Here is a 13,557-nt window from a genome sequence, read left to right as displayed (position 1 = left end):
TCATATAGGAGTATATCAATGGGTGCAGTGAGAAAGCGGCGCGCCGCAGAGGCACTTGTTGTGCTGGAAGCAGTAGGCATCGAAGCTGGGCATGTTGCCGCCGGTGGGCACCACGCCGCAGAGCCTGTTGTAGCTGACGTTGAGCAGCTGCATGTCCGTCATGTTGGCCATCTGCGCCGGGATGCTGCCGTAGATGGAGTTGTGGCTCACGTCCAGGAAATTCAGCTCTTCCGGCAGCTGCAGCTGCGACATGTTGAAGCTCAGCGCGTTGCGCGACAGGTACGCGCTGACGAGCTCCTTCTTCCCCGACCCGAACAGCATCGACGCGTCGCCGGTGAGCTGGTTGCGCGACAGGTCGATCTGCACGAAGTTGACGGCGCCGAACTCCGCCGGGATCCTCCCCGTCAGGTTGTTGTGGGACATCGTCAGGAACGCTTGCTGCCCGGCCTTGCTCAGCAGCAGCCGCGGGATGCTCCCGGTGAGGCGGTTGCGGCTGAGGTCGATGGAGTTCAGCTTCGGGGGCTTGGCGAGGCTCGCCGGGATGGCGCCGGTGAGCGAGTTGAAGGAGAGATCGAGGATTCCGAGGTCGGTGAACTTGTCGCCGATGAAGGACGGGATGGGGCCGGAGACGGCGGTGTGGGAGATGGTGAGCACCCTGAGGCCGGAGATGTTGGCGAGCGCGGCGGGGATGGGGCCCGTGATGCCTGGGACCTTGAAGAAGGTGATGTACCGGAGGCGGGTGAGGCCGGCGATGGCGTCGCCGGGGATGGTGCCGGTGATGTTGTCGTCGCGTGTGATGGCGAGGTTGATGACGCGGTCGTCGGAGGGGAGGTAGTCGTCGCCGCAGTCGACGCCGTACCAGTCGCAGCAGGGGAATTCGGGCGTCCAGTACTCGAAGGAGGCGTTGTTGAAGGCCGCCTTCACGGCCAGCAGAGCGGCGCTGTCGTCGGCGTGGCAGCTCGGCCCCGACGCCGCCGCACTAGTGCAGCTCAACGCCGCCACCGCCAGCAGGAGCAGGACGACGGCGCGCGCCATTTCCATCCAATATAATCTTAATCTTTCCTTTCCTTGCTGAGTTAATTTATATCCTGAGTTGGTTGTTGGTACGTGTAGTAAGTATATATAGTCAGATGGATCGAGTATGCAGTTTTGGCGCCAACCGCTTTGACTTGAACTCGTTAGTGGAAGACTCACAACTCACAAGTGTGTGCGTGCTTCCTCTCTTCTATCTGCTTGTTTACTTCGACGACGTCCCCCAGGAATCTCAAGATGGGCCGGATTGGCGCTTCTTCGGCCCAAACCGAGTCTACTGCCGCCGGAGAGAACTTCAAGGCCCACGACCTTTCCCGCTTCAGCCGTCTGGGTCTGGGCTGGAGGAGCGCACTTCACCCTCGAGTGGCCCAGCTTTGCAGCCTGGCCAGCCACTCAGTGCTTCAGTTGCCGCCGCCATGTCTGAGGCCGACTCCGCCGGCGACATCCATCCTTGGGAAGAGGCCTCGGCAGCCAAGACACCGCTCTCGCCCAGCTCCCTACACACCGCCATGGGCGCAACGCGTCGTGATGAAAAGACTCGGCGTCGTCGACAACGAGAACAAGGTTGAAGAGCAGGACCTCTTGCGGTACCTGGAGCTGTTTAAATCACCCCTCGCGCCGTCTCATGTGCAGGCACTTGCGGCGCTGTGCAGCGTGGCGATCCCTGTCTGCGGGGCGGCCTGATTGCTCTGTTTTCTGGTGGTGGAAGCCCATGAGTCTCTATGTCTTGTAGTCTTTTAGTTTGGAATGTTAGGGGCAAAAGGTCCCTAGTAGCTGATGTTGTTAGAACTTCTAGTGCGTCCATTTTTTGTTGTCAAGAGTCTAAATTGGCTGTTTTGGACCAGCGGTTGCAGAACCAGTCTTGTGGTCCTGTGTTAGACTGTGCGGATTTCATTCCTGCTGATGGAACTAGAGGGGGCCTGTTCACGGCTTGGAGGAGTGATCTCTTCTCTGTTTCTTGCCTGCATAAAGGAAGGTGGTCGCTCTCTCTCTCAGATTTTGTAATTTGGAAGGCTTACCAATGTCTACGGGCCGCAGTCCGACGGCGACAAAATCCTTTTTCTAGAGGAGCTGCTGGTGGTTGGTGACTTTAACTTGTTGGCCTCGGAGGGTGACAAGAACAATGGCAATGTGAATCGCAGACTGATTAACAAGTTTAGACAAACTATTGACGTTCTGGAGCTCCGTGAAGTTTATCAGTTCAGGCGCCGGTATACTTGGAGCAGTGAACAAGAGCAGCCAACCTTAACCAAAATTGATAAAGTGTTGATTAATGGGGAATGGGAGGAAATTTTCCAGGATGCCCATTTGCAAGCTCTCAGTTCGTCCGCTTCCGACCACTGCCCTCTGCTTTTGGCTTGCGATAACATGATGCACCGTCCGAGAAAGTATAAGTTTGAGTCTTTCTGGACCAAGCTAGATGGGTTTGAGGAAGTGGTCCGGCAAGCTTGGGCGGCTGCGCCGTCGGGCTCCAACTCTGTTTCCTCCCTCCATCTCAAGTTGAAATCTACTGCCACATCTCTTCGTTCGTGGGGGGCTAGGCGAATCAACGAACTTCGGCAGCAGCTCGCAGTGGCTCATGAAATTATTCTTCAGCTGGACAAGGCCCAGGACGACCGGCTTCTCTCGGCAGAGGAGCGATCGCTGCGTGCTACCTTGAAGGGACGATGCCTTGCTCTCGCCTCCCTGGAGCACATTAGGCTCCGTCAGCGAGCCAGGTTGTTATTCCTCAAGCATAGCGGCACAACGGCACAATTTTTTCGCCTTAAGATCAATGCACGTCGAAGAAAGAAAGCAATTCCTACCCTCTGTCATGATGGTGTCTATGCTACCACTGAAGAAGATAAGCTACAGGCTGCATACAACTATTTCCTCAATATTTTGGGGACGCGTGGAGAGCGAATTCCCAGCACCTACATCTCGTCAACACAGCTTCCATCATCCTCCTGCCCAAGAAAGAGGACCCGAATCAACTAACTGACTTTTGCCCAATTAGTTTGATTCACAGTTTCGCCAAGATCCTGACCAAAATTCTAGCACTTCGTCTCGCCCCGAGAATGGATGAATTGATCGGGCCTGCACAGTCAGCCTTTATTAGGCGCAGAAGAATACAAGAGAACTTCCTCTACGTTCATGGTGTAGTTAAAAAGTTGCATCGGTCCAAAACGCCTGCCATGCTGTTGAAGATTGACATCGCAAAAGCTTTTGATACGGTATCTTGGGAATTCCTTTTGGAGCTGCTTCGACATTTGGGCTTCGGCGCTCGATGGCGTGACTGTGTTTCTGCTTTGCTTTTCACTTCGTCAACCACCGTCACCATCAATGGTAGAGACACTCAAAGGATCAAGCTAGCTCGGGGACTCAGGCAAGGGGATCCACTCTCGCCGTTGCTTTTCGTCATTGTGATGGAGGCATTTGCGGCTCTCTGCTCCACGGCAGCGAGCCGTGGCGTGCTTTCCCCACTTGCTACGGGTTCCTTGCCACTTCGCGCCTCAATCTATGCGGATGATGCCATCATCTTCTTCCATCCTTCTCGGCGGGACGCGCTGATGATCCACTTCATACTCAAGTTGATGGGTGACGCCACCGGCTTGGTTTCCAACCTAGCCAAGAGCTCGTTGACCCTGATCCATTGCACTGATGTTCAAATTGAAGAGGTCACAGAGGTGTTGACATGCCCAATCAAGCAATTGCCGATTGTTTACTTGGGGCTGCCGCTTTCTGTGCGTAAACCGACGAAAGTGCAAATCCAACTGATGATGGATAGGCTTGCCAAAAATTTGGCTGGCTGGAAGCCCAAGCTTTTATCTCCAGATGCCCGTCTAGCCCTGATCAAGCATGTGTTAATGGCGCTCCCACTCTACTTCATGTCCGTCTTGGAACTACCAGCCTGGGCGATCAACGAAATTGAGAAGAAATGCTGGGGTTTCATTTGGAAGGGTGATGAAGATGCTGCGGGCTCTTGCAGCTTGGTGGCTTGGGAGAAGCTTTGCCTCTCTATCGAGCAGGGGGGACTAGGGATCAGAAACCTACGCCTAATGGGAATTGCGCTTCGCACTCGGTGGATTTGGCTGTGCCGCGCTGAGCCAGAGTGTTCTTGGACGCGCATTGCACCTCTAGCTGACAGAAAGTCACTGCACTGCTTTGCCGCTAGTAGCAAAGTACTGCTGGGGAACGGAGCCTCTACCTCGTTTTGGTGCGATAGCTTGTTGCCAGACGGAGGATCAGTGCAGTACAGATTCCCAATTCTTTTCTCCTTCGTCAAGCTGAGTGACATCACAGTGGCTGCCGCTCTCTGCAACAACTCCTAGATTGCAGATATTAGGGGCGGCCTGTCTGTCCAAGCGATGGAGGAATACCTTGCGCTCGGGTACGTGATCGCCGGTGACGGAGCGTGGGGCTCCTCACCGAGAGACCGCGCGGGCCCCCCTTGCCGGTTCGGCCGGGGGCGCTAGGTGAGGTTCTAAGCACTCGATCTGTGGAATGTTTCGCGAGAGAGCAAATGCGCAAGACACGGGCGATGTAGACAGGTTCGGGCCGCTGAGAAGCGTAATACCCTACTCCTGTGTTCTGGTGGATCTGTGTATGAAGGAGTTACAAAGAGCTGGAGAGCAAGAGAGTTCAAACTCTAGAAACCCTCTTCCTCTTTCTCTCCTCTACGAGCTCAGGTCTTCTCCCCCCTCTTTCCCCAGCTCCCCCGTTCTTAAGTGGGCAAGGTCCTTTTATATCTCAAGGGGATCCCACCTGCACCACTTCTACCTACTCTTCTTTTGGGTGGGGACTCACCCTATCTTCCCAAAAAAGAAAAAACTGGCTTGCGCCTTCGCCTGGAAGCTAAATCACAGCTTGTCTTTGAGTGAGGCCCAGCGTCATCACTCGCCTGACACCGGGGATCTCCCTATTACTCCCTCATTAATGGGCGGAGATTTGCCATGGCTGTTGTCCGAATGACCCTCTGATGGGATGGGCCATACCTACCTCCACTCCGCCGGAAGCAGGCGCAACGTGGGAGCACGGTTGTCTGCCGATGACGTGACCGGCGTCAGACCAGTCACAAACCGGTCATTCTTGTCTACCACGCGTCAGTTTAGCATGCCACACGTCAGCCCTTCTTCATAAAATGACTTCCTTGTAATGGTTGCGATGAAGCCTGGTATGAATCTAGCCGGGACTGACGTGCTAACTCCAGGAGTCAGCACGCCGGCTCCGGCTAGGGACGAGTGCATAGAGGCTCTCATCATTCCGACGGGACGGGGCGAGGCGTGCGAAAGGCCGCCTGTTGCCACCTAACCCGCGATCTGACCGGTATGTGACCGGTCACACACTGTGACCTGTCACGGACCGAACGAGTGTGCTGCGCTGCATTAAATGCGGCGTGGGGCGCTCGTCCAACCCGCAATAAACGCGGTTAGGTGAGCGCCGCTGTGCTCACCTAACCCACACACGTGGCGCCAAACCCACAGGGGGTCGGGGCGCCCCAGCCCTCGGGGCCGAAACGGGAGCGGCCCGACCCCTCGGGGAGACAGAGGGAGGGGCGGCCACATCACCCTCGGGCCCGACCCCCCCGAGGGGGTCAGGCCACGTGGGTGACTGCAGCTGCCCCAAACCTCTAGTCAAGATACCCCCGGTCCCATGTCACCGACAGTAGCCCCCGGCGTTATGCCAGGGCGATCGCCCTCCTCGAGGAAAGCGCTCGGGCGTGACGCCACTTCTTAGGCCTGGTGACAGGTGGGGCCGGTCTCTACAGGCGGGCAGGAATCCAGTGGTCGCAAATCGCGCGCATCGGCAAGGGAAAAACCGACCGATAATAATGAGCGGCTTTCTTCAAGACCGCTACATTACTTGAGTAGCGCGCGAATTGGGACGAGCCGGTTCGTTTCGCCTGGAGATGTGATGATGGTGCATCGGTCGGCGAGCGTAGTTAACGTGCGCACGATATATGCCATCTCGACTGCCACGGCCGCACATCCGCCTCGTGCGCCGCAAACGGGCGAGCGGGATTAGTGGAGGAGTGGGCGCGAGAAACGAGGGGGCGAGATAGTGGGCGCGGGAAGCGAGGAGCCGGGCATAGCGTTGGTAAGGGTATAAAGACGCCGAGGAAGAGATTCGTTTCCTTCCTCTCGCCATTATTCCCCTTGCCTTCGCCGCTTGCGTTCTAACTTCTCGTTTCCTGTGCCCTACCTTCGCCGCACTCACTCGCTCTCAAGCCCCTCCTCCGCCGGTGTCATGGCACGGGGCTCCGCACCGCTCGACGGTAGCGTGCTGCCGCCTTCTCGCATCGTGAGCGAGAGGCAGGCCGGGCTGCCGCGCCGATTCATGCCGGAATCTGCCACCGGCCGGGAGGTGGTCGCGCTGGGTGAGGGACGCCCGGCACCACACTACCCGGGGCGGTCCGTATTCTTCCTTTCCTTCGCAATGGCAGGGCTGGTCCCGCCATTCTCTTCTTTCTTCATGGATGTTCTGGAGCTTTATAATCTCCAGATGGCGCACCTCACCCCCAACGCGGTAATGACGTTGGCCATCTTCGCGCACCTATGCGAGATGTTCATCGGGGTGCGCCCATCTCTCCGGCTGTTCCGGTGGTTCTTCACCGTACAGCCGGTGTCGCCACCGTCGGTAGTCGGTGGCTGCTACTTCCAGCCGCGGGGGCCGGTGCTGAACCGCTACATTCCCTGCGTCCTTCGCAAGAAGTGGGACGACTGGAAGAGCGACTGGTTCTACACCCCTCTCGCCGACGAAGCGCGCCTCCGACTTCCGAGCCAGCCCCCGGCGCAGGCCTCCAGCTGGCGGGCGCCGGTAGATCTGGGAGACGGCTACGACGCCGTTCTTGACCGCCTGGCTGGTTTGCGATCCCAGGGGCTCACGGGGGCCATGGTGTACGGCGATTACCTTCGTCGCCGGATCGCGCCGCTCCAGCGGTGCGCCCGGGGCGCCTGGGAGTTTTCACTCACCCGTTTTTCGTCTTCTGGTTTTTCTTCTGCCTCAGCGAGATCCCGTCGCGCCCTTCCCGCCATTCCAAGTCCGGCCGGTCTGAGGCCGAGGAGACGGCGACCGCGGAGGCCCGGAGGCGGGGAGCTGACCGGCGAGAAGCCGCAGACCGCCTCCGGGAAGCCGAAGAAGCTGCCCAGGAGGCCGTCCGGGCTCGCCAGGCTGAGGAAGCCGCTTGGGAGGAGGCCAGACTCCGCCGGGCCGAGGAGTCCGTCCGGGAGACGGAGGCGGCGCGCGTACGCAGGGCGGCCTGCCAAGTCCCCGACCCGACTCCGCCCGAGGCAACGACGACTTCCGAGGCCGCCCACGACGAGGCCGCGGGCGCGCCACTCGGGCCCGACCCCTCGGGCGATGCTTGGGGCGAGCCAGCCTCGGGGAACGCCCCCGAGTCCGGCACGTCCATCGGCGGACCGAGCCGCGCGGCGCCCACACCGAGGCGGCTCTCCCCTCTACCTTCCGCTGCCCCACTGAGCGCAGAACCCCTCTTGCAGGCCTTGGCCGCTGCGAACACCACGGTGTTGGACGGGTTAAGAGCCCAGATGGAGGTCCTGCAGGCAGAGCGGGCGGAGGTCGATGCGGCGTGGGCGCGCGTCGAAGAGGGGCGGCGCTCGGTGGAAGCCATGGTGGAGGCGGGCCGCAAGGCACACCGCCGGCACGCCTCAGAGCTCGAGGCCCGTCGTAGGGACCTGGCGGAGATCGCCAGGGAAGTGGAGGACGAGCGGGAGACTGCCCTCATCGCCACCGCCGTGTTCAACGCGGTGCGGGACGACCTCTGCCTCCTATACGGGAGCCAGGCGGCGGAGCTAGAGAAGAAGCTCGACGCGTCCCGGCAGCGCGAAGAGGCCCTTGAGGCTCGCGCCACGGTGCTGGAGGAGCGCGCCCGCGCCCTGGACACGAAGGAGAGGGAACTGGCGGGTCGCGAGGCCGCCGTCGCCATCCGGGAGGCAACGCTGGCGGCGCACGAGGCCGCCTGCGCCGAAGAGGAGTCCGCACTCCGCCTCCGCGAGGACGAGCTCACTGAGCAGGAGCGAGCTCTCGAGGAGGCCGAGGCTGCGGCGCAGCGGCGGGAGGAGCTGGCGCGCCTCAATCTGGAAGGCGCCCGCGCCGAGAGGGCCGCACTGGATCAGCGGGCCGCTGAATTCGAGGCGCGAGCGAAGGAGCTGGACGCGAGAGCGTGCAGCGGTGGGGCGGCCGCGGGCGACGGCGACCTAGCCGCCCGCCTCGCAGCCGCCGAACACACCATCACCGAGCTGCAGGGCGCGCTGGACTCGTCCGCCGGGGAGGTCGAAGCCCTCCGCTTGGCGGGCGAGGTAGGGCCTGGCATGCTTCGGGACGCCGTCTCCCGTCTAGACCGTGCCGGGCGGCAGGTGGGCCTCTGGGGCGGGCGGACCATGAAATACGCCGCCAACCAGGGGGGCCTCGCCCAGCGCCTCTCAGAGATGGCCGGGACCCTCCAGCGGCTCCCCGAGGAGCTCGAGGAGGCGATCAAGTCATCCTCGAGGGACCTCGCCCGGGGGGCGGTGGAGCTCGCACTGGCAAGCTACCAGGCCAGGAACCCTGACTTCTCCCCGTGGGCAGCGCTGGAAGAGTTCCCTCCCGGAACCGAGGATGGCGCACGTGCGAGGGTCCGGGACGCCGCCGACCACATCGTCCACAGCTTCGAGGGTACAGCCCCTCGACTCGCGTTCGCGCTCGACTCCGACGAGGAGGGCGGTGACGACGGCGCGGACGACAGCGACGACGAGGCCGACGGCCCGGGGGCGTCGGAGTGAGCCCCCAGGCCCCCGCCAATCTTAATAACTTTTCCTTCTTCTTCCGAGGCCTTCGGGCCCCCTTCTTGTATAGACTGATTTAATCTGTAATCAAGTAAAGAGGAAATTTCTGCGTCAGTTAAGTTTGTTGTGTGTATGAGACGAGGATGGTCCGTGCCGCGGTCCTTCTGTGTCTTGGCTTGAACGAGGGCTCGTGCCCAGGTCCCAACCTCAAGTGGCGCGGGTCGGGGCTAGTGCCTGGGGAGATCCGCGTGTCGAGACTGGCCAGGCCGGGAGCGTGGTGACCGAGGGTTATGGATGACCCGATTGTGGGCCTTTGCCGATTCCCCCCCCCCCCGGAGTTCACCACGCCCCGGGGCACGGCTCGGTTCTGGGCCCCGTTTGGCGATTTTAGCCGGCCCGGGCCACCGAGGGCAGGGTCGGGCACGAGCGTGCTAATTCAAGCCAAGATTCTTCAAAAGGAAACGATAGCATAGACACAATCCTCAGGAAATCGAAAATGCTTTTACTGAAATACGGAAGAGAAAAAAGATAAGGATATGCATGTGGTAGCCCCCGGCCAACCCTGCACGCCCGGGGGGGCGCGGGGTTGGCCCGAGCCCGAGACCTGACAACCGACCCCCACTAGGGGTAGAAGCGACGAAGGTGTTCGATGTTCCACGGATTAGGCAGCTCTGTGCCGTCGCCCGTGGCCAGCCGAACGGAGCCCGGCCGGGGGACGCCGATCACTCGATACGGACCCTCCCACATTGGTGAGAGCTTGCTCAGTCCAGCACGCGTTTGGACGCGGCGTAGGACGAGGTCGTCGACGCAGAGTGATCGGGCCCGGACGTGACGCTGATGGTAGCGCCGCAGGCTCTGCTGGTAGCGCGCGGCTCGAAGGGCCGCGCGCCGCCTTCGTTCTTCCAAGTAGTCGAGGTCATCTCTGCGAAGCTGATCTTGATCAGCCTCGCAGTACATGGTGGCCCGAGGGGACCTCAGGGTGAGCTCGGATGGGAGAACCGCCTCCGCGCCGTAGACGAGGAAGAAAGGCGTTTCCCCGGTTGCTCGGCTTGGCGTGGTTCGGTTCGCCCAAAGCACCGCTGGCAACTCCTCGATCCACGAGTCGCCGTGCTTCTTGAGGATGTTGAAGGTTTTGGTTTTGAGGCCCTTGAGGATTTCCGCGTTGGCGCGCTCCACTTGGCCATTGCTTCTGGGGTGGGCGGGGGAGGTGAAGCAGAGCTTGATGCCCATGTCTTCGCAGTAGTCACCGAAGAGCTCACTAGTGAACTGGGTGCCGTTATCCGTAATGATACGGTTAGGCACCCCAAACCGAGCAGTGATGCCCCTGATGAATTTAAGCGCGGAGTGCTTATCGATCTTGATGACCGGATAAGCCTCGGGCCACTTAGTGAACTTGTCGACAGCGACATACAGATACTCGAACCCGCCCGGGGCCCGCCTGAACGGACCCAGGATATCGAGCCCCCAGACAGCAAACGGCCACGAAAGAGGTATGGTCTGCAGGGCCTGGGCCGGCTGATGGGTTTGCTTGGCGTGGAACTGGCACGCCCTGCACCGCCGGACCAGGTCAACCGCATCGTTGAGAGCCGTCGGCCAATAGAAACCCTGGCGAAAGGCCTTGCCAACCAAGGTGCGTGAGGCGGAGTGGGCTCCGCACTCGCCTTCATGGATATCGGCAAGAAGCTCGACACCTTGTTCCCGAGGAATGCACTTCAGGAGGACTCCGTTAGCCGCGCGCCGATAGAAGGTCCCTTCCACCAGCACGTAGCGCTTAGAGATGCGCTGGACGCGTTCACTCCCTTCGCGGTGCTCGGGTAGAGTCTTATCTGCGAGGTACGCCTGGATTTCAGTGATCCAAGCAATCAATCTAGGGGAACTGGGAGCGCTCCCCTCGGGTCCCGAGGCCTGGACTCCGACGGGCCTCGGGGGCCGTTCAGGCGCGTCCGTCTCCCCTAGGGGGTCGGGTCGCGCCGACGACTGGGCAAGCCTTTCTTCAAAGGCGCCCGGTGGGGTCTGGGCTCGCGAGGAAGCGAGCCTTGAGAGTTCGTCGGCGTCCGCGTTATCCCGTCTGGGCACGTGCCGAAGCTCTATCCCGTCGAAATGGCGCTCCATACGCCGCACCTGGCGCACGTAAGCGTCCATCTGCGGGTCAGAGCACCGGTACTCCTTACAGACCTGGTTAACGACCAACTGGGAGTCGCCTAACACCAGGAGGCGGCGGATCCCCAGTCCAGCTGCCACTCTGAGTCCCGCAAGGAGTCCCTCGTACTCCGCCATATTGTTGGTCGCCCGAAAGTCGAGGCGGACCAGGTATCTGAGGACGTCTCCGCTTGGCGAGGTCAACGTGACCCCCGCACCGGCGCCCTAAAGAGATAGGGAGCCGTCGAACTACATCACCCAGTAGGCGGTGTGAGGCAGCTGCGAGGGGCCCGAGCTGGCCTCGGGGACGGAGATGGGCTCAGGGGCTGGGGTCCACTCCGCCACAAAGTCGGCGAGGGCCTGGCTCTTGATCGCGTGGCGTGGTTCAAAGCGCAAATCGAATTCAGAGAGTTCGATTGCCCATTTCACCACCCGTCCAGTACCCTCTCGGTTATGCAAGATTTGGCCGAGGGGGTAAGACGTGACCACCGTGACCCGATGCGCCTGGAAATAATGGCGCAACTTCCTCGAAGCCATCAGAATAGCGTAAAGCATCTTCTGGGCCTGAGGGTATCGGGTCTTGGTGTCCCGGAGGGCCTCACTAACGAAGTAGACGGGCCGCTGCACCTTTCGGCGGGGCCGATCCTCTTCGCCAGGGGCCGCATCTCCAGGGCGTTCTTCGTCCGAGAGGCCACGCGGGGCGCACTCGGCTTCTGTGCCGACGACCTCGGGGTCAGAGGGCGACAGGCGCGGCCTTCCCGCAGTGGCCCCGGGGCCATCCTGGGGGTCGGGGGCGCCTGGCACCGTCGGACAAGCAGGCGGAGGGCCAGCTCCGGCCGTCGGGGGCCTCGGGCCGCCATTCGGCTCGGGGGCCTCTCCTGCCTGCTCTCTCCCGGGTCGAGTCGACGCAGGGTGGGGATGCACGGAGTGAGGGTTGTCCTCGTTGCGCTCCACGACCAACGCCGCGCTGACCCCATGCGGGGTTGCCGCCAGGTAGAGTAGCAACGGCTCATCTGGCTCCGGGGCGACCAGGACTGGGGGAGAACTGAGGTACGCCTTCAACTGAGTGAGGGCCCGCTCAGCCTCCTCCGTCCAGGTAAACGGCCCGGAGCGTTTGAGGAGCTTAAATAGGGGCAGTGCCTTCTCTCCCAGCCTCGATATGAACCGACTTAGGGCGGCCATGCAGCCGGTGACGCATTGCACATCCCTAAGCTTGCTGGGGGGGCGCATCCGCTCTATAGCTCGTATCTTCTCGGGGTTGGCCTCGATGCCTCGGGCAGAGACCAAGAACCCGAGAAGCTTGCCCGCAGGCACGCCGAACACGCACTTATCGGGGTTCAGCTTTATGCGGGCGGAGCGGAGACTTTCGAAAGTTTCCGCTAGATCCGAGAGTAAGGTCTCTTGGTTGCGCGTCTTCACAACCAAGTCATCAACATAGGCCTCAACATTGCGTCCTATCTGGCTACCCAAAGAAATTCGAGTAGTACGTTGAAAAGTAGGACCCGCATTCTTTAACCCGAAAGGCATTGTCGTATAACAATAAGTTCCTATGGGGGTAATGAAAGCAGTTTTTTCCTCATCCTCCCTAGCCATGCGAATCTGATGATAACCAGAGTATGCATCTAGAAAACACAAAAGGTCGCACCCCGCGGTGGAGTCGACAATCTGATCTATGCGTGGCAGGGGGTAAGGGTCCTTAGGACATGCCTTGTTAAGGTCGGTGTAGTCGATGCACATCCGAAGCTTGCCGTTCGCTTTGGGAACGACGACCGGGTTCGCCAGCCACTCGGGATGGATAACCTCTCGGATGAATCCGGCCTCCAGAAGTCGCGCCACCTCCTCGCGGATGAAGTCTTGACGTTCCGGGGCCTGCCGCCGCACTTTCTGCCGGACCGGCCTTGCGCTCGGCCGCACGGCGAGACGGTGCTCAATCACCTCCCTGGGGACCCCGGGCATGTCCGCCGGTCTCCAGGCGAAGACGTCGGCGTTTGCCCGCAGGAAGGAGACAAGCGCGTCTTCCTATTTGCCGTCCAGAAGACCACTGATTCGTGTGGTCTTGGACGGGCCGTCGCCCAGGGCAACCTCCTTGACCGGGACCTCGTCGCACGTGATCATCCGCTGCCTCGGGGCGGCTGGGACGGAGGTGCTGAGCCTCTCGTTGCCACCCTCGGGCTTGGACGCGGCGGCGAGGTGGTCCGCGCGCTGCTCCATACAAGCAAGCGCGACTTTGAGGTTGCCATGGACAGAGATGGGGCCACCGGGGCCCGGCATCTTCATCTGGAGGTAGGCGTAGTGGACCGCCGCCATGAACTTCACCAACGCGGGCCTCCCCAGGACCGCGTTGTAGGGCAGACTGAGGTCCGCCACATCGAAGTTCACCCGCTCCGTGCGGAAGTTGGCGGATCCACCGAAGGTGACCGGGAGGTCGATATGACCTAGCGGCCAAGTGTGCCCCGGCGTCACACCGATAATCGGCTGGGACGGCCGAAGCACCATCCCCGGGGCCTTGATGGCGTCAAAGGCTGCGGGGGAAAGGATGTTGAGAGCTGCACCCCCGTCTATGAGGACACGCCCCAACTTCACGTTGCAAACGGTGGGGGAAACCACCATCGCGATCTGTCCT

At 60.9% G+C, this 13,557-nt stretch overlaps 2 protein-coding genes across 2 annotated transcripts; one reads left to right on the top strand and one right to left on the bottom strand.

The window, feature by feature from the left end:
• Positions 1 to 15: 15 nt before the first annotated feature.
• LOC4337550 (polygalacturonase inhibitor) lies at positions 16 to 1,160 on the bottom strand. Its single transcript, XM_015783447.3, has one exon. It carries the CDS (start codon positions 1,039 to 1,041, stop codon positions 16 to 18), a length of 1,026 nt encoding a protein of 341 aa, XP_015638933.1. The 5' UTR covers positions 1,042 to 1,160.
• A 6,399-nt stretch (positions 1,161 to 7,559) lies between these two features.
• On the top strand, positions 7,560 to 9,396 carry LOC136356449 (uncharacterized). Its single transcript, XM_066310350.1, has one exon. The coding sequence runs from the start codon at positions 7,560 to 7,562 to the stop codon at positions 8,790 to 8,792; it is 1,233 nt and encodes a 410-aa protein (XP_066166447.1). The 3' UTR covers positions 8,793 to 9,396.
• Positions 9,397 to 13,557: the final 4,161 nt, after the last annotated feature.

Source organism: Oryza sativa, chromosome 5 (assembly GCF_034140825.1).
Source record: "Oryza sativa Japonica Group chromosome 5, ASM3414082v1".
Taxonomy (NCBI): Eukaryota; Viridiplantae; Streptophyta; class Magnoliopsida; order Poales; family Poaceae; genus Oryza; species Oryza sativa.
This window is presented reverse-complemented; position numbering and strand designations above follow the sequence as displayed.